General features: G+C 37.4%; 2 protein-coding genes across 4 annotated transcripts in view; one reads left to right on the top strand and one right to left on the bottom strand.

Annotated features, from left to right (window-relative positions):
- Positions 1-1,086: 1,086 nt before the first annotated feature.
- Positions 1,087-18,597, top strand: LOC140166568 (SNARE-associated protein Snapin-like). Of its 3 annotated transcripts, none has more exons than XM_072190062.1 (5): positions 1,087-1,284; positions 5,581-5,627; positions 9,106-9,224; positions 12,833-12,964; positions 17,847-17,984. In XM_072190062.1, exons 1-4 carry the CDS (start codon positions 1,142-1,144, stop codon positions 12,923-12,925), a joined length of 402 nt encoding a protein of 133 aa, XP_072046163.1. In that variant the 5' UTR covers positions 1,087-1,141; the 3' UTR covers positions 12,926-12,964; positions 17,847-17,984. The 3 variants fall into 3 exon arrangements, with proteins under 3 accessions (XP_072046163.1, XP_072046164.1, XP_072046162.1); XM_072190063.1 differs by having other exon boundaries at positions 12,833-12,960; positions 17,847-17,961; XM_072190061.1 differs by lacking the exon at positions 12,833-12,964 and having other exon boundaries at positions 17,847-18,597.
- A 4,378-nt stretch (positions 18,598-22,975) lies between these two features.
- LOC140167015 (uncharacterized) overlaps positions 22,976-24,016 on the bottom strand; it is a 99,227-nt gene continuing 98,186 nt past the window's right edge. The window contains exon 48 of the mRNA XM_072190493.1: positions 22,976-23,543. Coding sequence (XP_072046594.1) covers positions 23,478-23,543 — 66 coding nt within the window. The 3' untranslated portion in view covers positions 22,976-23,477. The remainder of the gene's footprint in view (positions 23,544-24,016) is intronic.

Below are 24,016 nucleotides of genomic sequence, written 5' to 3'. Positions count from 1 at the left end.
ACACTCATTGAAACAGCTCAACTGATTAAATCGGATCTTCTCTGGTTGTGCACATGTGTCTGTTTTACATGTGCGATATCGCTATGAGGTGCTATAATGCAGCTTCAGTTGGGTAACTGATTATAAAGGAAACGCAAGGAAACAATGGTAGTGGACCTTTGTTCACGAAATGAGACAATGGCCTGCTTTTTGTTAACCAGCATTCTTGAAAATGAGCAACATAATGATTGTTGACTTAACACGGTTTGGAAATAATTTCTTCATATTTTTGGTGTTATCTGTCGTTTACACATCCTTCCTAAAACACAAAAGTGCGACTATTTCCAAACACTTAAATTAGCTAAAAATTTAGGACATGTTACAAAACTATATTTTCTAGAATTTCATAGAATAGTTTAAATGTACTAGTAGCTTGTACCGTTTTTTTTGTGGCATCCTTCAGAACGGAGCGGTCCGTTCCCGGGGGGTTCTTCCTGGTTGAAGGTATCATCACTATACGGGGCCATGTGCCACGGTTTTGGGGGTACCTTTTCAGCGATTTTGGTATATCGATGGGTGGGTTTTCAGTGGAGACCAATGCGCCCAATTGGGCGCATTTTGGAAAAAGTGCCCTTAAAGCACCCAATTATGGCAAATTTGGGTGCTTTTTGGTTGCTTTTTTGAAAATTGGTATACTGATGGGTAGCAAAAACAGCAAAAAGTAGGTATAGAGAAAGTCAGCATCCGAAAGTCTGCGTGGCACACCCCCGTACAAAATTTTTTTATTTTCTCCCCCCGGGGGTCCGTTACCAATATAGCTCAATATTTTCGGTCAAATCTCCATTCAATTAACACGGGGTGTTGGAAATAATTAGAAGAGATTTCCGAGAGGCTTTTTCGCACGTATTTCAATGGGAAGCGTATGGTGGTGTGCCCCCACAATGTACAAATATTCCAAGCCGTGTCCGTGTCAGCACACCATCCCGGCGATCCCGGCACACCGTCAAGGAATAAATCAAGATAGGGAAACATCAAAATAAAAAATGGAAACACTGGGAACTTTGTCCAGGTCAAAGGTTAGGAACAAAATAAACACAGCAGAAAAAAAAAAAAAAGAGCGCAGCACAGCTGTTATTTTTTGGGGTGAAATAAATCGGGCAAAATGACAGAAACTCAGAATTCTGTGACGGAAGAAGTAGAGACGCCTTCGTTAACTACAGAGGGTCGAGATGCAATTGCTGCCGGAATTTTAGAACTGTTAAAACCAGCTGTGCAAGAAGTCGATGACAGAGTCAAATCAGTTCGGTAAGCTTATATTACATCAAATGTATGTATTGTAAAAATTTTAGGAAACAAACCACACCAAATACCTTGGTATCCACATTGAAAAAGATCTCCGATGGAACAAACATGAACAGACCCACTATGCTGCTGGCAGGGGTATTGGTTTGGGCGTCGTAAATTTCCTTAGACTTTAGACTTCAGTGAGTTAGAAGACATTTCTATGTTCTTAATCTTATGTATTTCAAATTTGTAATACATTGGTGTGTTCTCATCTTGAGTACAATCAGGGGTGGAATTTCGGCGGGAGTCCGAGAGTCGACTCTCGCAGAGACTCCCGTAAAAGTCCTATTGCGAGAGTCCATGTGGACTCTCGCTGGAAATGGATCTGGAAATGATCGGCTCAGCGAACTTACGTTTAAGTTCAACACGCCTTAAAACGCAAAGCCTGCAAAATATAAAGGAAAAGTCGCCAAAGATGCAATGACATACATGGAAGTGAGAGTATGATGACATATTAAAAACGTAACTTTGTTAGTTTATTTGTTAGTTTGTTTGTTTGAATGCATTTTACGTAGGCCTACATATAATACCTTTTGGACTCCCGCAAGATTACGAGAATCCATTTACGGGAATCTATGGACTCTCGCAAAACTCTCTTGCGAGAATCCACTTAGACTCCTGTGGCACTTTACAAAATTCCACCCCTGACAATGCAGCATCATGGGATCCCTACACATCTAAAAAATTGCTTATTTGGAAAGAATTAGGGGTTCATTCACAGCGTTCGAAATTTTGGTTGTCCGGTTGCCCGGGACAACTAAAAAAGTGGCTGGACAACCAAAAATACTGATTCGGTTGTCCGCCGGACAACCATAAATCTGTAGCCAAAATGGACCTTTGTACATACGGACAATCAAAAACTTAGACGGACAACCAGAAATTGTAACCTGGTTGTCCGTGGGACAACCATTTATTTTTCCTTTTATAATTCGAACACTGTTCATTCATATATTTTCATGACTAAACGTTAAACGGTTGTTTATGCCCGAGCCGAGGGGCTGCTTGACCCCGTTTATACATGTTTTGATACCAGAACATTTTGTGATTCTTATTTCATCAAAATAATAACAAAAAATTACATGTAACATTGTTAAAAACATTTTCCCTACCGGCGATCTAACATTCGGGACACCAGACACGCTGTTTATGCCTGGCTCTCGACCAATCATGCGCGCTGTTATATAGCATGCATTGTATGAATGCAGCGATAAGCCACCTGCTTTGTTTCCAACACTAATGGCAGAGATACCAGCATTACCAGTGTTACCCAGCTACTTGACACTCTTCAATGGGAGCCACTGAAGAAGACCAGATGTGAAGCACAAATATTTTAAACATTATTTTACAAAATGCAAATTAAAATGACCTTCTAGAGTCTAGACATAGACTACGGTACCAAAACTTCACCAAACCAAAATTAGACCATAGGAGATGAGGTCACTCAAACCAGTTTAAATCCTGACTCAATCTACTGACATGCAAACTCTAGTCTTTCTTCCTGCATTGCTCGAGAACTCTAGCTTCAATTTGCACACGATAGTTACGCATTCGATGCTAGAGTACTTTACTACATGTATGGTTTTTCGGTCGGACAGCGGTTCAATTTTTTACACCGGAGGTTATTTATTCTGTTAATGTTAAAATTTGAATGAAAGTTATTTCGATGAGTCAACTGTAGCTTTTGAGCAAGATTTGCGTATTTTGGACAGTCTAAAATTTTGCTGAAGTGTAATTTTAGCAACATTTTTGATGCAATCGCCTGTCGTGATCGGCTGTGTTTACTTCTGACCTTCCATTGCTTTACACGGTGTCATGCTTTAGCGAATCCGACTAGATTTTGAATGCAAAGGTCTCTAGCCTAGAATGTGAAGCTATCGGTGAGCAAATTCTTGGCTAGAGTTCTCGAGCAACTCCTGCAGTCAACAGGGGCTGTCGAAATCGCTCCAGCCTTGACCACCATCTTTAGACATTCTCTTGAGACAGGCAATCTGCCTGCAGATTGGAGATGCGCGAACATATCTCCAATCTTCAAGAAAGGGGAGTTTAGGGGACCGCACGAAACCTTCCAACTAAAGACCGGTTTCTCTGACATCTATTCGTTGCAAGGTAATGGAGCATGTACTTCATTCGAACATCATGCTTCATTTAGACCAGCACAATATTTTGAGTTGACTGACTTTCAACATGGCTTTTGCCATAATCGTTTGTGCGAGTCCCAGCAGATATTTACGACCTATGACTTTGTGAAGACCTTGGATAAAAAAGAACAGACGGACGTTGTGATTATGGACTTCAACAAAGATTTTGATGTGGTGCCACACAAAAGACTTATGCTGAAACTTGACCATTACGGAATACGAAGGCCGACTCACGAACCCTGGATTTCAAACTTCCTAATGCTCTGGAAGCAGAGCGTAGTTATAGGATGTGAATGCTCGGACTGGGCCAGTGTCAAATCCGGCGTTCCGCTAGGCACTGTGCTTGGTCCGTTGCTATTTTTTACTTTACATCAATGACCTACCTGACAATCTCACCTGCATTGTACGGTTATTCGCAAACGATTGCGTGATCTAACTCTGGTGACAAAGATGTGCACAGACCTCTTACAGACAGACCTTGACCGACTAGTTGAGTGGGAGCACACATGGCAAATGAAATTTAATTGTGAGAAATGTTTTACCTTGAAAATAACACGTTCACATACCGTACCCTAAGAACACATGTATTGTACATACTGGATGGAGTTACCCTCCAGGAGACAGACTCACACTCATATTTGGGTGTCCAAATTGCCAATAATATGAAATGGAACAAACACATTGACCACATGACAGCAACGGGGAACAGATCATTGGGCTTTATAAAAAGAAATTTACACGGGTCGGGTGTGATCTGGCTTATCGTTCATTCAGTATTGCGCAGCAGCATGGGATCTGCACACAGCAGACAAAATCCATCAGATAGGAGCCGTACAAAGACGAGCAGCCCGCTTCGTCAAGAGAGATTATGAATGATAGGCGCAGCAGTGTATCTGCCATGATTACGGGAGAACACTAGCGGAGAGAAGAAAGATTGCTCGCCTGACTGTATTCCAAAAGGCCTACGAGGGTTACTTATCCATACCAGTTCAAACGCTGCTGCACCCGGTCAAGCGCTCCACCAGGAGATCACATACCAAGTCATTTATTGAACTATACTCCTCAAAAGACTATTTCAAATACTCATTCATACCCAGAACTCTCATAGACTGGAATAATTTACCTCAACACATCAGCATTGAAGATCCAAAAGCATTTTTAAAAACAAGAGCTATGTGCACAGAACCACTTCCAGTAGCAAGTATCAAGCACTATATAGCGCGCACACAATTTCTGACTCATTTTTCTCCACCTGGAGTGTGGAGCCGTAACTAGAAGAAGAAGAAGAAGAACGGTTTCGCAACCTGGCCCCTTCAAGTTCAAGCCATCTCTCTTGCAAGACCCAGCTCTTCTAGTCCACCCTTGCGAGCCTCCAACTGGTGTAAACTTCTTCATGGAGATTTTTGGAGGTTACCAATACCAAGTACCAAGTACATAATGTGCTACACTATTGAAAGGTAAATGTACATATGTGTACACAGCCCATTTTAATTTTATATGGGCTGTGTACTAGGCGAAACTCTTTTCACTTAATATTCAAATGTGACCTGTACATTGTACACCAAATACAGTCCCCGATATGGTATTCTTTCTGATTACTTGAGAACTTGAACTTCGAATTTGCACACGATAGAACTTTACGCATTCGAAATACTGAAGTATCAGAAGGATGGTCCACAATAAAATGATTCACCCCGCATGATTCCCATGTGCTTCTTTTATCCAGTTTGCATCAATATTAGAAGCAAACCAGTTCAGCCCCAGAACACAATCATGTCAGTAAGTGAATATTTTGTTCTGGGAATGAATATTCGGACTAATTATAACCATGATGTCATCAGCTCGGCTAATCGGAAGCTGTGATGTATTTTTATAAATGAAATCGACCCTGTACCGTAATGGTTATGCCGTTTTTCGTCATGAAAAAATATAACAAGGCGCCATTTTGGTCTCCACAGTCTACATGCTTGATTAAAATACAAAATTGATAACAAATCAGGTGTCGCTCATATTAAAGTATTGTGGATAATTGTGGATTGATGAAATCCACTTACATGTATTTTTAATTGTTAATTCTATCACCACACTGTCTGTGTGTTTCATGTTCTTTTCTATACAGAGAAAGTCAGTTAGAACTGAGACAACAGATTGAAGATCTTGATGAAGGTAGGTTCATGTACTTATTATTATTATATTGCATCACTGCATTTATTTAGGGTGCCTCGGCCTGTACAATTGTTCGCCAAGGTCGCCATTCCGCATCTCTCTTGTTAGTGTAGATTCTCAACACGCTTTCTTAAGTTTCTTTCATATGGGGGTTGAATTAAAGCAATGTGGGGTATAATCCCATATCCCCCAGTGATCTGTGGCCATGATGTTTTTGACTAATATTTGGAAAGAATGCACACAATTTTGATATAAAATGTAATTTTGGTCAATATTTTTAATGACATTTAGTCACAACCTCCTGGAATAAATTTATAACCCTCCCCCCTATTATTAAAAATGAAATTATAATATATGTGACCACCTGTTAGAACTTGATCAGTTCCCTCAGATCGTTTATGTCAAAACATGAGGCGCGCAGCCTCGCAACTCAGTTTGCCTGTAGATATGGTAGTCATATTTGCTTGTGTATTATGCCCGGGGTGGGGGGGGGGGGGGCACTGCCATTACAAGGTGGACACCATGCTCATGTATGGACTTTCAAAATGGACCCTAAACAAGTAATTATCCTTCGATCTCAGAATACCCTAGACAAGTATTTTGTCATGTTTTCCCCCACCTTAAAGTATTTTCAAATCAAGTCTGAAATCATACCCTTTTCAAGTAAGCCTTCATTAATGTTTTGCATAAGATGTTCTTAGCAATTATATACTGCCCTTAAAAACAACACATTTGCTCACACCATCAAAATAATTGAGTAAATGAAACTGAAAAGTTATCAACTATCACTATCATGCATTTTATTTAAATATAATTGGGTTAAAAATAGAATCATAGAATGTAAACAGAAGTCGGGATTGTCACCGAACCCAGTTAGCTAACACAATTAGCCACGATTGATTACGACCCGATTATGACTCAAATGTTTTATTTTCATGAATAGTAAAACATATACCCTTTACACGCATCCAAGCTGTTGTAAAAGTATACCCTTTTTTCCTGATTTTGGCAATTCTGGCACCCTTTGCACTGTACGCGCGTACAAAATGTACATCGCCAGTCTGTGAAAAACTACCTTTTTACGCGTTTTTGTACACGAGCATGGTGTCCACCTTGTAATGGCAGTGGCCCCCCGGGGTATTATGGGTAGTGGCAGAGGCTCCTGTTTGATGATGTAAAAAACAGCGACCGTGCACTTCAGGAGAAAATGGTCCCCTACACACCGTCATCATCCCTATATCTTCGTGTTAAAAATTGCCGTGATAGTACGATGAATCCTCACGTTTTTCAACAACTACGCATGGTGATTTTATTCGAGATAGGCCGTGCAACTCAGGCTAAGCATACAATTTGAGATTTTGAGCGCCTGCCACACTGTTTCTATTCTATGTTTTACGATTTTCGCATGATCAATATATGGCTGGCAGTAACCGCCACAACGTGGAGCTGCTACGCGTAGCTTACTTTTCGCTTCGCGGAGCTAAATTGACCAATCATGTTAGATCTTTTCATTACGCGGAGCCAGTGGATGCATCCTCGTTCCAGAGAGAAAACTCTTGCCAAAATTAATGTTTACTATGGGGATTTTAAATGAATCGATTGTAAATAAACCACGACCAGTTGTACAGGATCAATACCATTGTTTGATTAGTGTATAGTCAATGTTACCTTGCATGCATGTGTCATGTGTGTGGCGTGTTTGTTTGTTTGTTTGTCTACTGTGTCAGGCCAGGATCACTGACACCCACGGTACTGATACTCTCATACTATCACGGTGATCATATTGTTGAATGTTGTTGACTTAAAAATAATCATGATGCAGTCATGTCTACAGTAGAACTCACCACGACCTTTGAAGGACTTAAACCCTATTAAAAGCTATTAAACCAAGATAACACTCAATGAAAACGGCTCAACTATGTTACATCAGATCTTCTCTGGTTAAATACACACTGCACTTGTGTCTGTTTTACCTGTGCAATGAGCAATGAGCTGGTATTATAGTTTCAGTTGGGTGAACGATCATAAAGCGAACGCAAGGTAACAATACTGTGGGCTTTTGTTTACGAAATGAGACAATAGTCTGCTTATTGTTAACCAGCGTTCTTGAAAATGAGAAACTTAATGACTTAACACGGTTTAGAAATAATTTCTTCATATTTTTTTTTTCATTTTTACCAATATTTCCAAACACCTAAATTTAGGACATGTTACAAAACTATATTTTCTAGAATTTCAGAGAATACTTTAAATATTGGCCGGTTATTTTTTACACAGTAGTGACGTCAACTAGGCAATGGCCTATACTTCTAACATACACTATTTGTAGAGGTCACGCGTCAATGGTGAGCGCACTGAGTATTGTGTATAGGAAAAGCGGACAGTAACTACAGTATGTATGGCCTACTACTAGTATATAAAGTAAATCCGAACTGGTTTGCAGTTTGCTGAAGGTCGAATTCACAGGGACACCGCCAAGTTATACAAATTAGCTCCCGCGATACACTGCAGATCGCAGAACTGTATGCATAGTTTACCACCACTCTGCCTAGCTATATAGTTATGTACAATACTGTATGAGTTTCTTATGAGTGCATGTCCATCTTAATAATAAGTTAAGTCAGTTCGTACTTTTCATAAACTACTTTTTGAATCATAACTTTCGTGACCGAGGATATCTTGCAACTACGTGACGCTTCGTCTGGCAAATTCTTAATGAATAAATTCGCTTCACGTAATGAGTAAGTCGTACTTAATTAGTCAGTTTTACCTCCGAGTAATGAAAAACTCTAACATGAATTTGGCTCCACGGAGCAAAAAGTCAGCTACTCGTAGCAGCTCCACGTCGTGGCGGTTGCGGCCTACCATATCAGTATCCCATATGATATTTCTATTGCAAGAAAATTTTATTTGTTGTCAGGTTTTATCTTAAATACACTAACTGGAAATTAAATACACTAATTAGTGAGGACCGGTATTTTGCTGTGGATATGTTTAACTGCAATTTGCGGGTAAAAATTTGAAATCCTGAGTAAAAATTTTGATCATATTCAACTCTTTGAGAAAAAAATTTATATAAAAGAATGCATGTAAAATCCAGCTGCAATACAATGTACATTATTGACACACTAACTCTTTCTTTATCTACGGCAATAATAGAATATCGATTTCAATCGAATTGAATACGATGCTCAGTTTTGAGTTTGTAGTTGAGTACTAAGCGACATAAGCGATCGATTGCTAGCCAATCAGATAGAACTCCTTTTCTTGCGTTCGGTGAAATACCAGTCGCCCGTCGCTCACCAACGGAGTATTAAATTTATATTTATCGAATAGGAAGTCGACACTGTGCCCTACCCCCTACTAATCAATTTGCCAACATTGCCTCACAAAAAAAATCTGAAAACCAATTCAAGTTCATTTACAAGTTGAAGTGAATTTAATACTAATTACCACACCATTGTTGTTATTCTCTCAGTTTTAAAGCAGCTATCACAAGAAAGAGAGCCACCAGTAGAACTAGATGCCTATGTGAAGAAGTTAATGAACTCTAAAAGAAGGATAGGGGTAGTGAACAACATTGTACAAAATGCCCAAGTAAGTAACTATGTCTACAAAGAGTATTGAAGAGTACTACAAAGATTTCCCATTATCAGCTAGTACAGTGGCTAGACTTTGTGGAGCAATTTGCCATGGCCACAAATAATTAGATCCACATGGATAGCTGGTTATGTCTCCTCTTGGATTTGGCAAAGGCTTTTGATTTTGGCTGCATCCATATTGCATCGTCCAACAAGAATGTTATCTCCCACAGTAAATGATAGAATGCATGTATTGGATACATGTACATACCTTGACTGACCTTCACCCCTCCCCTTAGAATATAATTAGCATATTCTGTGAACATGTCTAATTTGCATTATGCACCCAGGGGTAGCGCTAGAACTAAAAACTCAAGTGTCCGCAGGGACCCCCGAACTTGCAGAAAATTAAAAAGTAGGGGGTCAGGAGTAGAGTTTGGTGAGTCCGAGTTGCACAAATGCAGCATAAATAGTATGTCTACAATAGCGCTAGATTGAAAAACTGGGGTCTGCAGGGACCCCTGAACTTGCAGAAAATTTAAAAACAGGGGGTCCGAACTCTATTTTGGTGGGTCCGGGACCCCAAAAAGCGACCTAGCGCTACCCTTGTATGCACCCCTTTCAATTCACCTAATATTAAATACTATAGTGACAACTGTTAGTTGAATGACATGGGAAGATAATAATTGAGTTTAAGGGGGTACTACACCCATGTGGTAAATTTGTGACTATTTTTACATTTTTCTCAAAAAATAATTACACACTGGTAACAAAAGTTATGTATATTATTGGGGCAAGGAATCCAATTAATACACTGAAATTTCAGTGACTCAAGACAAGCGGTTCAGTATTTATGATAGGAAACGAGGTACATCCTAGCGGTACCTTATTTCTGATCATAAATAACAAACCGCTTGTCTTGGGTCACTGAAATTCCAGTGTAGTAATTGGATTCCTTGCCCTATAATATACATAACTTTTGTTACCACTGTGTTATTAGTTTTGAGAAAAATGCAAAATAGACACAATTTATCGAGGGTGTAGTACCCCCTTAACCCAGTGCAGCATTGTCTGTTGATCATTATGCAATACTCATGTACCATATTTGTGACTCTATCATGACACAGTGAGAATTGTAAAAAATAAAAATTCCTGGTATTGTATTTTAAAACAACAGTTTTTAATATCACCCACTTTTAATTCTTGTCTGTAATTACACATACATTATAATAGGTGCACTTTGCATGGTGAAGGATCATTCACTGCTATCATGCTAGGACACCTGGGCAGCGGTTGCCTCTGCTCATTAAGTGTTGTCACTCTCTATACATTGTACATGTACCCAAAGTGTGTGTTTCATCTGAATTTAACGTTCTGCTACTCATGGTACCATTCACATACAGTGTGACGTACAGCATGCCATGTAATGTATTTTGCAGGTGTACGGCTTTTACGGGGGCTTTTAGTGGTAGTCATTGTCTAGATGAATGCTGCTTAGTAGAAGGGCAAATCGTGGATTCTTTATTTGAGCACAAAATCACAACAATTTGGGCTATTTCAGTTGGAATGCATACACCCCCTATGGAAGACATGACCTCAATATTCCACACAGGTGGTGTAGCTTTCAAATGGAGTTACTCATACTTTTTATATAGAAAACTCCATCTGAAATTCACACTGCCTGTGTGTAAGATTGAGGTCATGTCATCAGGGGGGTGTATATAAATGGGTTTCAACTGGAATAGCCAATATTTTTATCACTGCTTTTTTGTTGATGGGAACTTGATGCATGCTCATATTACACATACAATGCAACATTTTTCAAGGATGGTAAATCATGGCATACACTAATCTTTTACGATAAATAAAAACCACAGCTCAAAAAGTTTTGATTTGCACACATTTAGTTTACCACCTTGCTAGGTAAAGGCAAATGTACAATTTGTGTCATTTCATATGATGGTCCTAATAATAACCTCATATTTTAATTTTATTCCTATCATACAATCACGTTTTGATTAACATTTGTTTCATTATTAAATCCTGCAACTAAATCTTCACAAATTTAATTCAGCTTGGATTATTCATCAATTTGTAAAACAAGTACAGAATTCAAACTTGGCAAAGGTGGACTTTGTGAATTAATGTTGCAATAGGGAATGGAATGTTATACATGAGGACCAAACTGTTGTACCCCTGACCTTTCATAAATTGGTATTGAATGATAATTGTAGAAAGCAGAAAATGTAACTATTACAAGTTTGTAAACTTTAAGTTGTGCTGCAGGGTCAAAATCACATTACTGTATTCGACCTAATTAGTGCCCCTCCCATATATAATTAGCATCCCCTGCAAAAATTGTCTAACTTACAATATGCACCCCTTTCTAGTCACTTTAAGCTATTTCAAAAATACTATAGTAACAACTGCCAGTTTACAAAGCAAAAGCATCTCCACATAGACTGGCAACAGTTGTGACATTTAAAGCCCATTCAGCAATTTGTAAATTCGGAAAATCATAAAAATCCTCAAGATTCAGTTTTTTGCACCTTTGTTAGTTTAGTATAGATGTACTAACATAGCCTGCTAGTTAAAAGCTGAAAGCTGTGTATTATATTACTGTAATCAATACTTACACAGAGAAATTACCCACATGTACAATGTATTTGAATGGGGCTTTAACTTAGTCAATACTGCTATTTTCCTTTTTTTTGCCAAATTTTTCATTTCAAAAATACCTTTCAATTCCAATTTATACACAATTTTAATCTCTGGGATTATACATGTTCCCTGGGATCACTGAATGGACCATAATGTACCCCTCCAGATGATGGACTTTAGGCACCCATGGTGCTAATTGAAGCCATATTATAACATTTCTGTAAAAATAGATTAGTATTCATTTTCCATAAAATGTTACCTTTTACTGCCAGATATATCCCCTTTTAATTTTGAGCCGAACAAGTGAGGTAAAGCAAAGAAAATTGGAATTTACTATTAGCACCAATGCATGTTATTCTGGCGGTTGTAATACGGTACAATCCTCTGATGTGTGTGTATGTGTGTCCCACACGCCGTGTGCGTACTGTGTTATGAACATCGCATATGTGTTCGAGTAATATTTCCATCGTAATAATAACAACGGTTCCTGCGTTTTATTCAAAATCTCAGATTTTGACAAAACTATAGTACCTAAAGTCCTAAAGTCTTGATTTTTGCAGATTATCTTTATTTACTAAAGTACATACAATCATGTAAAAAACAAAATTAAAAAAAAAAAAATTGAGGGCATTCTCCTGAGCAAATGTTATAATATGGCTTCAAGTCAAATACAGTACATGCAGTATTACAGTTAGAACATCAGCAAGATGCATGAAGAGGCACACAGGAAGGAGCACATTTTCTTTCCAGAAGGGACATTAAACAATGAGTTCACCTTTCCCTATGCCATTTTACACATAAATTCATTTGAACAGGGTTTGTATCATAAACATCAGATTTCAGTAAAAAAAGTAAATTTTATCTCGTTTCTCTACACCTGACAATTTTTCCCACAATTTCATCATGACATGTATCACATTTACCACCATCCCAACTATGTGCTTTAACTTCTATTGCTTTTAGGAGCGTCTAGGGCGTCTGCACTTTCAAATTTCCAGGAGCACAGCCAAGAGGAAGTCACTTATAGATCCCCCAACAGCTGGACCCCTAACTTGATCTTCATCATTATAACTCAAGCCCATATTGTAACAGTAGGTACATGTTCTCATCACCATTCTACATGTATGTGTTTTGTGGCATATAATGACCTTGCTTTGGTGTGGTAAAACTGTCCAATAACAGCTATTTTAAATTACGTCTACCTTTAATTTACTAACATGACTATTTCTTGCTGCAATTGTAGTCACATTTTTTAGTTCATTACATGGTACTGAGCATAAATTATTTCAGCTTGAATGTAGATGACATTAGGCTTGCAAGACATGCATAGGCATAGCAGGACTGTCAACTCTCACACATTGAGCTTGACACTTACCGATTGGGCACTTTCTCACGCCAAGGTAGTAAAATCTCACGCCAAGTAGTAAATTGCATGCCTAGAGCTGTCAAAGTAGTAAAATCTAACGCATCATCAAAATATTATGTGAAAATAACCAATTGGCCTAATAGTGTAAAAATGGTGCACGAAATGGCTTCTTTGGACTTTCATTTTGGAAATTTGTCCATGGCTGAGGGGTGCAGGGCATGGGCAGTGCTGACGTGCCAAATGCAAAATTTTCAACCAATTTTATAATTTTAGGCAATATCTCATGAATGCCGAGTAATTCTGAAAAATTGACAGCCCTGCACATGATAATCATGATTAAGAATTAGCAGTAATTGTGACTTTTGGCTATGATCTAACCAGTATATTGGGCTATTCCTGTTGAAATCCATCCACCCCCTATGGAAGACATGACCTTAATCTTCTATACAGGGAGTATGAATTTCAAATAGAGTTGCCTGAATGGGTAAGTCTATTTAAAATTTGCACCCTTGTGTAGAAGATAAAGGACATGTCTTCCATAGGGGTGTGTGTGGATTTCAACTGGAATCGTTACTGTGTCCTCAAAAAGCATAACAAAGGAAAATGTTTCATAAAATGTGGCTATAAGTTTACACTACATTTTTATGTTTGTAAATGTTGAAGAAATTGTTTTAAATTGTTAGTTAATTTTATTTTATTTGTGAGTTTTCTTTCTTGGTTAATATTGAAATATTTCTTGTCACAGATCATACAACACAGCTAGCTTACTCTCTGTAGCTCAAATGGATAGTCCATATGGTGCGATTCAAAATGCTTAGGTGTTAGAACCATCATTTTTTTTTATTTCTATTCTTTTTGATTTTCATCTTTTCTTGGAATACAAATGTGTAATAGTGCTAATTCCATTTTGTGAGTGGGATATTCCAGCTGAAATCCATACACCCCATATGTAAGACATGACCTTATTTGTCAAACAGGGAGTATGGATTTCAAATGGGGTTACCTGAATTCAAAATACATGCATGTATATACCCCTGTTTGGGATATTAAGGTCATGTCTTCCATAGGGGATTTGAAGTGGAATAGCCCAAATGATATAGTGCTATAGCTTATAACAGTAGCTAGCAAACACACATTTTTAAGGGCACATAAAGGTCCCAGAAACATTTAAATCTTGGGATATATATGCATGTAAAGGTTGTAAAACATTTTCATAGCATGACTGAAGAGGTTCATCAGGTCTGTTAAAATCAGCTATTACCTTCTTTGTCAAGACCAAAGTTTTTCTCCTGACAGATTCACCAGAAACCTTCTGACTTTCTCAAAGCATTGATGATTATATTGATCCATCTGCTTGGAGTGGGGATCTTTACCAGATGTTGTTGTTTTAAGTCACATCTTCGATTTTCTGCTCAAGATCAATGTTGGAGACAGGAGTACTTCCGGTAAAACAATTACATCCAGTCAAGATTCCCACTTCAAGCAGATGGATCAATAACATCATCAAGGCTTTGAGAAAGCCAAAAGGTTTCTGGTAAAACTGTCAACAGAAAAACATTGCGTTGTAACATGATGATTGAATTGTTGACAATGGATTTTTTTATTGTATTCTAAAAATTGTTTCCATTTTGGGAAGAGTTTAAAATTTAAAACATTTTCCTAACCTTTTTTAATAATCAAAATTACTTTAAATTTTTTTTATTTTTGTTGTGTTTGCTGGGAATGACTAAACTGAAATTAACAGAAATCTGAATTCAGTTATAAATTTTAAAAATTCTCACACCTGTGAATATTTCACCAATATCCATTCATGCATGTGATGATCAATGTCTTCTATGTGAATGATTTGCATGTGGTGATTTTTGCTTGATTATATTTTCATGATGAAATATTGACAGTCTTGCCGATACAGGCAAATGTTGACCAGCATGTGGATGCCATATATACACAAAGCACTCTGCCTTAAACTACACTACTCGGAAAGATTATATAAAGGATCAGAAACTGACAATCCTGATCTGCATTCTTTTGTCTCTGTTCTCATGCAGTGGCGTACAGGGCCGGATTTACCATAGGGCCGGATTTACCATTGGGCCAGATGGGCCTGGGCCCAGGGCCCGCCAAAATTACCCTGTGCATGGTTTTTTAGCCCCAAAACAATGTTTTGGACTAAAATAGGGAAAATTGCAAAATAGTATGCGCTTCATGCACACTAACTCTTTGCACAGCCAAATTCACTTTCATTTGGGGGATAGTCTAAATTGAATTTTTTTTAGCGCGATACATGCACGAATGTCCAAGTAAAATCGGAAAACAAAATTTGCTTGTCTTCCTCTAAATTATATTGCTTCAGCCGCCACTGTCGATCTTATAGTAGGCCCCCTATTTATAAACCAAAACTTCACCACTTGAGTGTACATGCATTCCTCACGATGAGTTTGGGGCTTCCAAATTTTGGCCTGACCCAGGTCCCCCCAAAAAGGTAAATCCGGTCCTGGTGGCGTACCTGAACTAGTGGCAAAGAAAATAACAAAATTTGACATGTGAGCATTATTTCAGCTCAATTTAACTGGGCGGCGTGTGAACATTTCCAGTTTCATACTATTTGATGTAAAACTTGATACACGTTGGGGCCATTGTGCACTAAGCATACACAATTGTGCAATTTTACACTATTTTATACCCAAATCAAAGAGTTTAAAAGAATGTGTAAATAGAATATCTTTTTTCCATTCCCTTTTCTCATGATGCTGACCAGTGTGTTTTTTCTCAATGTCATGGGTCATTGATGCTTTGTTACATTACTGAATTAAATGACACAAATCCGATTTGCAATGTTCGTTGAAGAGAATGAGTAAGTCGGATCCTTTATGAAGTAGTGTAGTTGGAAGATGAGTGACACTGCATGCATACTGGAGAACAAATTAGCCTTGCCCCCTGACAACTCGCCCTTTTAACTCAACTTTTAACAAGAGCGTTTTTTAAAAGATTTTACCACGTATTTACTGTGTTGTCTCTGATTTTTATGAATGGACTTTGCGTTGATCACTCCGACTTTGCAACATCACGGTAGTACACGCTCGTCAAAGGTTTACAGTAAAATATTATATATGTGTAGTTAAAACACCTTTGTTGTAGTGTGTTATTTGTTATCTGTGTAATAGTGACCAAACTGGAAATGCATACATATAGGCTATGAACATTGCATAGGGCCAACCCATTTAAAGTCCACCCTCCCCCTGTGGAAGATTGTTGAGATATCGTTCACATAGGGAGTATGAATTTCAAATAGAATTAGCACATTAACCAAGTATAGTGAAACTCAGCCTTCCTCGGTGGAAGAATCATTTTCAGAGGGTGTATGGAATTCAAATGGAGTTGCCTAATGCGTTCATTCTATTTGAAATTCCTACTCACCCTGGGTAGACATTTTCCACAGGGGGAGTGTGGATTGAATAGCCTATTTAACATGAGGCTCTCTAAGCTTGCACATAGTACATAATGGCGGAACCGTGCAAGTAGTAATTTCACAAGATTTTATTTCAGTTAGTCATTGCCTCTCGACATTCAAATAAGATCAATCAGGTTAAAAAGTACAGAATAAAATGGCAAAGTTTAACTACTTCTTCCAAAATACTAAATTCAACATGTAAGTGTGGATTCATGCAAGTAGTGAATTAGATGATCTTTAACTTTTCATTGTTGAAAGGGATCAGAAATGAACAACTCTGCTTCCAATGCATATTCATATACCACTGCCCTCGCGATAAAAAAATATACAGACGTGTGGTTGCCTGGTTGTTCATTTTTGATGAACCAAGTTGTAGCATGATTGAATCCCTGAATATTCATTTCATTTCATTTCATTCGGCTGCAGTTTTCATTCCCTTTATACCATTTGAAGTGTTCATTGTTGACATGCAGTTGCACTAAATATCTAGTTTGTAGTTTAACAAATAAAAATTCCTTTAAAAAGGAATAGGGCGAGCAAATGAGGAAGTGTCAAGATAATACAGTGGCAACTCATTAACACGAACTCTGTTAATTAATGAAATTTCTGATAACATGTCCCAATTAAGCTTATATTCTATGTGGCAATGTAACCTGATAACACATTTCTGTTACCACAAACTAAGTCGTGAGGCCCAGACAAATTCGTGTTAATGAGTTGGCACTGTACTATTAGATACCTTATATCCTTGAATAGTCACTCTCCTTATATTTAAAAACAAAAAACATATAATACCGTAATGGTCGCTCCCTTCTATTAAACGCCCCACCATTTTTTCAATCAAGATGTTTAAAAAATGCTGATATTTCCATGCTATCTTGTGTAGGGCTTACCAAGGTGCTCACACAGTCGCTAGTGGCATCGGTAGTTGGCGAAATTCTGATCGTAAACTCGGAAGTGAACCGGAAGTCATCATTCCCAAGTTCATAGTTCATCATTTCAGCGTGAGTTTTAGGCTCTAAAAATGACCTCTAACAAACGCCCCCTTTTGGAAAACGCCCCCAGGGGTGACTATTCGTGGATATACGGTATTTCAAATGTAGTCCAAGATGCAAATCTAGTTTACTGACGAGTCATGTTTGTTTGTTTTTCCATTACAGGATCGGGTGGTAAAACTGCAACAGAAATTGATGCGAGATTCTTCCAAGCGCTTTGTACAATTACATATGCCACAACCAGTTCTACCTAATCTTCTTGAGACAGAGGAGATAAGGACTGATCAATAACAACCATTCTCAACAGAATAATGGAACAACTATTGAGGCTGTGTACCTTAACATTCTTTGAAACAAACCAGCTAGTTGAGCTGGATAATAAGCTATACAGTTCACCATTTTTCATCCTAATGTGGCAGTGACATCAGTGCGCATTCCATTTGGCGCTGCTGCAAATCACTAGCATTTGCTGAAAGTGCTGGTGGTACATTGCACACCCCCACATGTAAAAATGCAGCATAGATGCATGCGCAAAAAAGCTGCCTCGGCGCATTGACGTCACTGCCATATCAAGGAGAACAATGGTATAGGCTGCAATTATAGTATGGATATATGATTACAAAAATTGGGGGCCTATCATTTGGATTACTGATTACTGATATCAAATGGTTGTGGACCAGACATGGCTGGTATAAATTTACTGTGAGAGCAAATAAACCATCATCTGCTGCTGGATCTAAACGTGTCATGTATGAATAGATGACCTGATGACCAAACAGTTGGTTGGTAATGTTTTTTGTTCCCTGCCCAACAGTATGTGAGTGTATCATGTATTTTATTGAGGACATTTATTTTTAATATCACTTCAAATCTGAGGGCAAAAGATTAGATTAAGAAGTGTTCATATGGTGTTTCCTCAAGCATGTCTATAACAGTTCCTAACCTTTGTCTTTATTCATTGAAGTCACCTGATTTACTGCTCTGCATAAATACATTGTCTATCATTATCTTGCTTCAATATTCATGTATACAGGTTAAGTGACCAATTGACCATGTATGTAGACAGTAACCTTTGATTTTACAACTTGAACATGAAGTCAGGTTATGAAAATGTTGCCAGGTTTTGACCCATATATTAGTGTCATCAATACATGTAAAATGAAAATAAAATCAAGTGTTATAAATGTGTCTCTAACTTATTTGGTATTTGGAATTACCAGGAGAAAGAAAATTTAAGTGCTGTAAGTTTGACACCTCATTTTTTACAATTGATTGAGTATTGTGGTCGCAGTGTAAGTTGGAAGTCAAAGTGCCTGTTTTCATTTTTAGGGCGAAATCATCACCTCGCGAAAATAATGTAGCTGGCAACCAAAAATAATCTGTACACGATTATACAATTATAAGACAAAACCTGTATACAACTATCCAAACTATTATTTGAAGACCCAACATGCATGGGATCAGGGCTGGAATGTAAAAATCAATTGATTTTTAAATCACAATTTAAATTGAATGATGTTTGTTTAATCACTGATTTAAATCAACTGTTTAATTTTTTACCATTTTTGATAAATTTAAGTTAATTTCTTTCTTAAATTGACTGCTTTACTTCATTCCTAAAGGTTTTCCCCCATGATTTTACCAAATTTTTTCTTTGAAATTTTCACACATAAAAACAGGTTTTGATTTTTGTAAATACCCGATGCACATCTGTCTAGCATTCCACTGGTCTCTTGTGACTTTATCATGGGGTATAGCAGTTCTTGGAATAAAAATGTTTTAACAAATAAAAAATTTTATTTTTAATTTAAAGGGTTGAGAACCAGAAAGATGTGACTCATAAAATGGCATTTTGAGTAACTGGCCTTAAAAATTGTAATCAGAGCCAGAAAGACTCAAATGATTAGTTGCTACTCTCAGGAGAGTAACAGCCACTAACATGAGAAAGCCATTTGGAATTGAAATGTAGAGCTCACATATTTCTTGTGCTGGGTATTGAAGTAATCATGTGTATAATTTTGGTTCATTTTGATGCACAGGATTTTAAGATATGACCTTGTGAAAAATTATAAGTTTCTTTTTTGGCTTAGTGTATATTACATTATTACAACATTGTAGCGTCTATAAATCTGTTTGTAAAGTGCTTGAAGCTGTTAAGATACACCATATTTACCCATGTTAGTTGTGTTGTGTCCTGTAGTGTTATGTACATCCGATGTGACCATCCAGCACAACTGAGCCCTGAAGTCGCCAATCATCATTTTTGAGATATTCAACCAAAATATTCTGCTTGAAATTAGCTTTAAAAAGATGTATTTCATGTCTATAGTACTTGACATTTAAGTAGTGAAAAATTAATAAAACAGTCAATAAATCCTTTGTTTCCTATTGTTTATTGTTAAGTTCAATGGGGCATATCTCAATAGTGGCACTGGCGACATCCGGGCTCAGTTGTGGTGGATGGTCACATATGATGAATTCTTGGTCATCTGCAGAACCACAATGTGGTGTGATCAAGCAAATTCAGTCTGATGTTGGACATATTCAATTTTCTACATGATTGTATAAGCATTTGCATTTTGCAAAAAGCCCCATTGAAATTGGAACATTTAGTTCCAAAGATATGAAGTTGAAACAATAGATAATACTCCTTTGTTTGTGTATATCTGGAAATCAATATTTCCGACTGATTTTGCTTTATCACATCACATATTATTAACCGTCTTTGTAAAGCCCAGTTTGCTTTGTTTTCTTGTTTGTAGTTAGTGGGATGGGGTGTGGTGTAAATATGACCTATCACACTCACTCTGGACATCAAGTTTACCATTTATTGGTCCCAGTCAATGATTTCAGTAGGAAACATAATGTGGTGTGATAAAGCAAACTCAGTCTGAAGTTGGTCATATACAATTTCTAGTTTCTTATCGAATTTTAACAGCTACATTTTGCAGAAAACCCCATTGAAATTGGACAACCAGTTCAAAAGATATGAGCAGTTCAAGAGCCTCCAAAATATATCTGAAAATCAATATTGCCGACTGATTTTGCTTGATCACATCACATATGACTGCTAGTGTAGCTATGTATTGATGTGTTATTACTGCTGCCACACACTAGTAGTTGAGGCGAGGCGAGGGAAGGGGAACATCCACCTAATACGTGTGTGCCACAATGCATGGCAAAGACCTAGCTGAGGCTAGCTCTGGCTTCACCACATGATGTTACAGACTACAAACTGTATTGTGAAAGTATTAGCATGTAACTATATATAAATTTATTATCTCAATATGCCCATGTATATACATAAATAAAAGATACGATGACAAATGAAACAGAAAAGTTATGTATTTATTTCTTTATTTTTATTAACAATGTTAAGATATGATAGTGCAGTTGCAGCAATAAATATAAATAATACATAGCTATGTATAACATTGTTCAGCTGGTAAAGAGGGTACAAGATTGGAACAAATCACCTTACAAAGTTGTATTCTGATTATAATAGATTCCTTTAATATGACATTGGCAAGTTTAATGGGAAAAGGATAATTATAGGTTAATGAACCCGTCTTACTTGAGAGCGAAATTGTACAAAATAATGCACATGTACTGAGATGTTGATGCATCTAATGCACGAGCCCCAAAGGGGGGAGTGCATTAGACGCAGCAACATCTCAGTACAAGTGCATTATTTTGTACAATTTCTCGAGCAACAAGTAATGCACGTTTATTAACCTATTTCATACACCAGAAGAAAAGCTGTGATTTATAACAAAATAGTCACTAAAAGTGTTGGAAAATACGAGCAAATATAAATGCATCAACCCGCAAGGAAAATGAATCGATCATACGTGATGCAAATGCGTGCGAAAGCACTGCGCGTAGTACACGCCCATGCAATTATACAATATTAATGCACTCTGCGTATTTATCTAACAGCTTTTCTGATTGGCTATGTAGTTCTAAAAGTGCATGAAAGAGCATTAGACTTCAACGCACCATAGTCCAAAATAGGTAAGAGTATTTTCAAGTATCATTGACCTTTTCTAACTGCATAGTGTGGAGTCCGTGGGCCTGTCAATTGATACCTGTACACAAATAAATGTTGCTCCAAACGAATGTGGAACATACTACAGAGATTAATGACTAGGTATGATTCAAATGACAATGCATGTGCTCGGCGACATCAATCCATCTTGAAAAGTGGAAGGGGGGGGGGGACATTGGGCCAAAATTGTGGCTGAAAAGACCAAAAATGACTGGGGTTGGGAAGTACATTGTGATGATGATATCGTTATGAATTCGGCAGACGGCCGAATCCAGATTCGGCTTTTGGTAAATTCATTTTACGCATGCATTATTTTTAAATTAGAGAACAAGGGATCTATGCTTTACCTATAGAGGGCAGCATATCGATTTTGTAACGGTTATCGTCGTTGACCGCACTCACGATGCACGTTAGCTAACCCTGTATGTCGCCTCTTTTGATTACTTATTATGCTGTTATCATCTGATCTCCATTAAAATTTGATATGCTGCCCTCTATTATGTACATCATTGATCCCTTGTTCTCTAATTCAAATGTTATGCATGCGTAAAATGAATTTACCAAAAGCCGAATCCGGATTCGGCCGAATTCATAACGATATAAATAAATCTCCCAGTGTATTAATATATTAATTGTCATTTGATTGACTGTCAACAAAATCATGTCCAGTCCTTAAACTTAATCATATACACAATAAAATAACAGCTAACAAGTTTCAAATGCCCTTAAAAAAGTCTTTTTTTAAATAATTATATAGTGGCCCTTGATAGTTAAGCATCTAAATCTTTGAAATGGTGCACCCATGCACTGACAAAATATCAGCTCCAATTGGTGCATTGCCTCTAAGTAATATTATAAAATGTGAAAATGGTAGATATGACAAGTACCCCTCAATCAAGTTAGGAACCCCCAAAGCTAGCCTGCTGCCCTCCTATATGACGATTCATATGATACACTTCTGCACAGATATGAAATATTGGACTATTCCAGTTGAAATCCATACACTCCCTATGGAAGACATGACGTTAATCTGCCACACAGGGAGTGTGAATTTCAAATGGGGTGATGTCTGCATGGAGATTAAGGGTCATGTTTCCAATTGAGTGTATGGATTTTAACTGAAGAGCACATGTTAAGGATTTCAAAGAGAAATGTACAAAAGTAGTTTCATTATCTCAAAGAGAAATGTACAGAGTAGTGGTTACATCACGTTAAATATCATACAGTTCTGCCTATGCAGTATGCACAGTTGTGACATGATGAAGCACAATAAACAAGTTGGATGTTTGAATAATTGAGTTACTCTGCATTGCTTATTTATTTAACAAATGTTGTTAAATCTTACATTTGTTCTCATAAATGCAAAAACTACAGATTTCATTTTGATGTATTTTTCAGCCAAATGCGATGATTATGTGCAAATCAATGGTACGGTATAACTCACTTTGTAGTAATATTTATTGCTCAAGCAGTTCAGACATTCTTTACCCTTGAGCATATTTCATTGTGTCAATTATTGTACCAAAACAGGTCAATATCCATAGCTGAGCTGCATCTATAAATAAATACATTCTCATCATGATAGTATATTCTATGACGTCAACAAAAATGCATGTCTTACAGAGAGCATCATTATACAGGGTACAGGATACAAGCTTTAACCCTCATAAGAGCATATTTTTGGTTATTTATTTTGTAAAGGACTGTACAGTAAAAAGTGATTCAGTTCAATTCAATAAATATCCATGTCAGTTCTGTCTTCGTCTAACAACTGCTTCAATTGTACCAGATGATTGCTCTGATGGCAAATATACCTGCAAATAATTGAAATGAGAAAAAATCCTTTAAAGAAACCATCTGTGATTTTCTGCACAAAAGTTTTGTTAACTGCTTTAGCCAATAGGTGGAATCCTAGAATACCAACTCTGCCATGTTGCACAAGGAGGCAACAGGACTATATGCACCCAGCAAATATTGATTCAAAGTGGATAGCTGTTTGCATTCTGCATGTGGCGCTTTCCATCAAAAAGCTTAATGACGCATATATTATTGATAGATTTCGGGCTCCTGACGATAAATGCTGGAGGCTTTCATCAGCATCAAATTTCAAACCAAAATGGCAGATCACCATTGTTGCAGGGGTGTGAGTGACCACAGATAAAAAAATCTGAAAAAGTCTGAAATTTGGAAAGCTCCTATACTTTTGTACAGAGGAAGAGCTGAAAAAGAGATAAAAATTGAGATCAAAAAATCTGAATTCAGATTTTAATCTGAACTCTCACACCCC

The sequence above is a fragment of the Amphiura filiformis genome, chromosome 12 (genome assembly GCF_039555335.1).
Source record: "Amphiura filiformis chromosome 12, Afil_fr2py, whole genome shotgun sequence".
NCBI classification, from domain to species: Eukaryota; Metazoa; Echinodermata; class Ophiuroidea; order Amphilepidida; family Amphiuridae; genus Amphiura; species Amphiura filiformis.
This window is presented reverse-complemented; position numbering and strand designations above follow the sequence as displayed.

Coding starts and splice junctions, on each gene's coding strand:
- LOC140166568 (XM_072190061.1), top strand. CDS start 1,142: ATGACAGAAACTCAGAATTCTGTGACGGAAGAAGTAGAGACGCCTTCG. Junction 1,285..5,580: donor GACAGAGTCAAATCAGTTCG/GTAAGCTTATAT, acceptor TTTTCTATACAG/AGAAAGTCAGTTAGAACTGA. Junction 5,628..9,105: donor GATTGAAGATCTTGATGAAG/GTAGGTTCATGT, acceptor TTATTCTCTCAG/TTTTAAAGCAGCTATCACAA.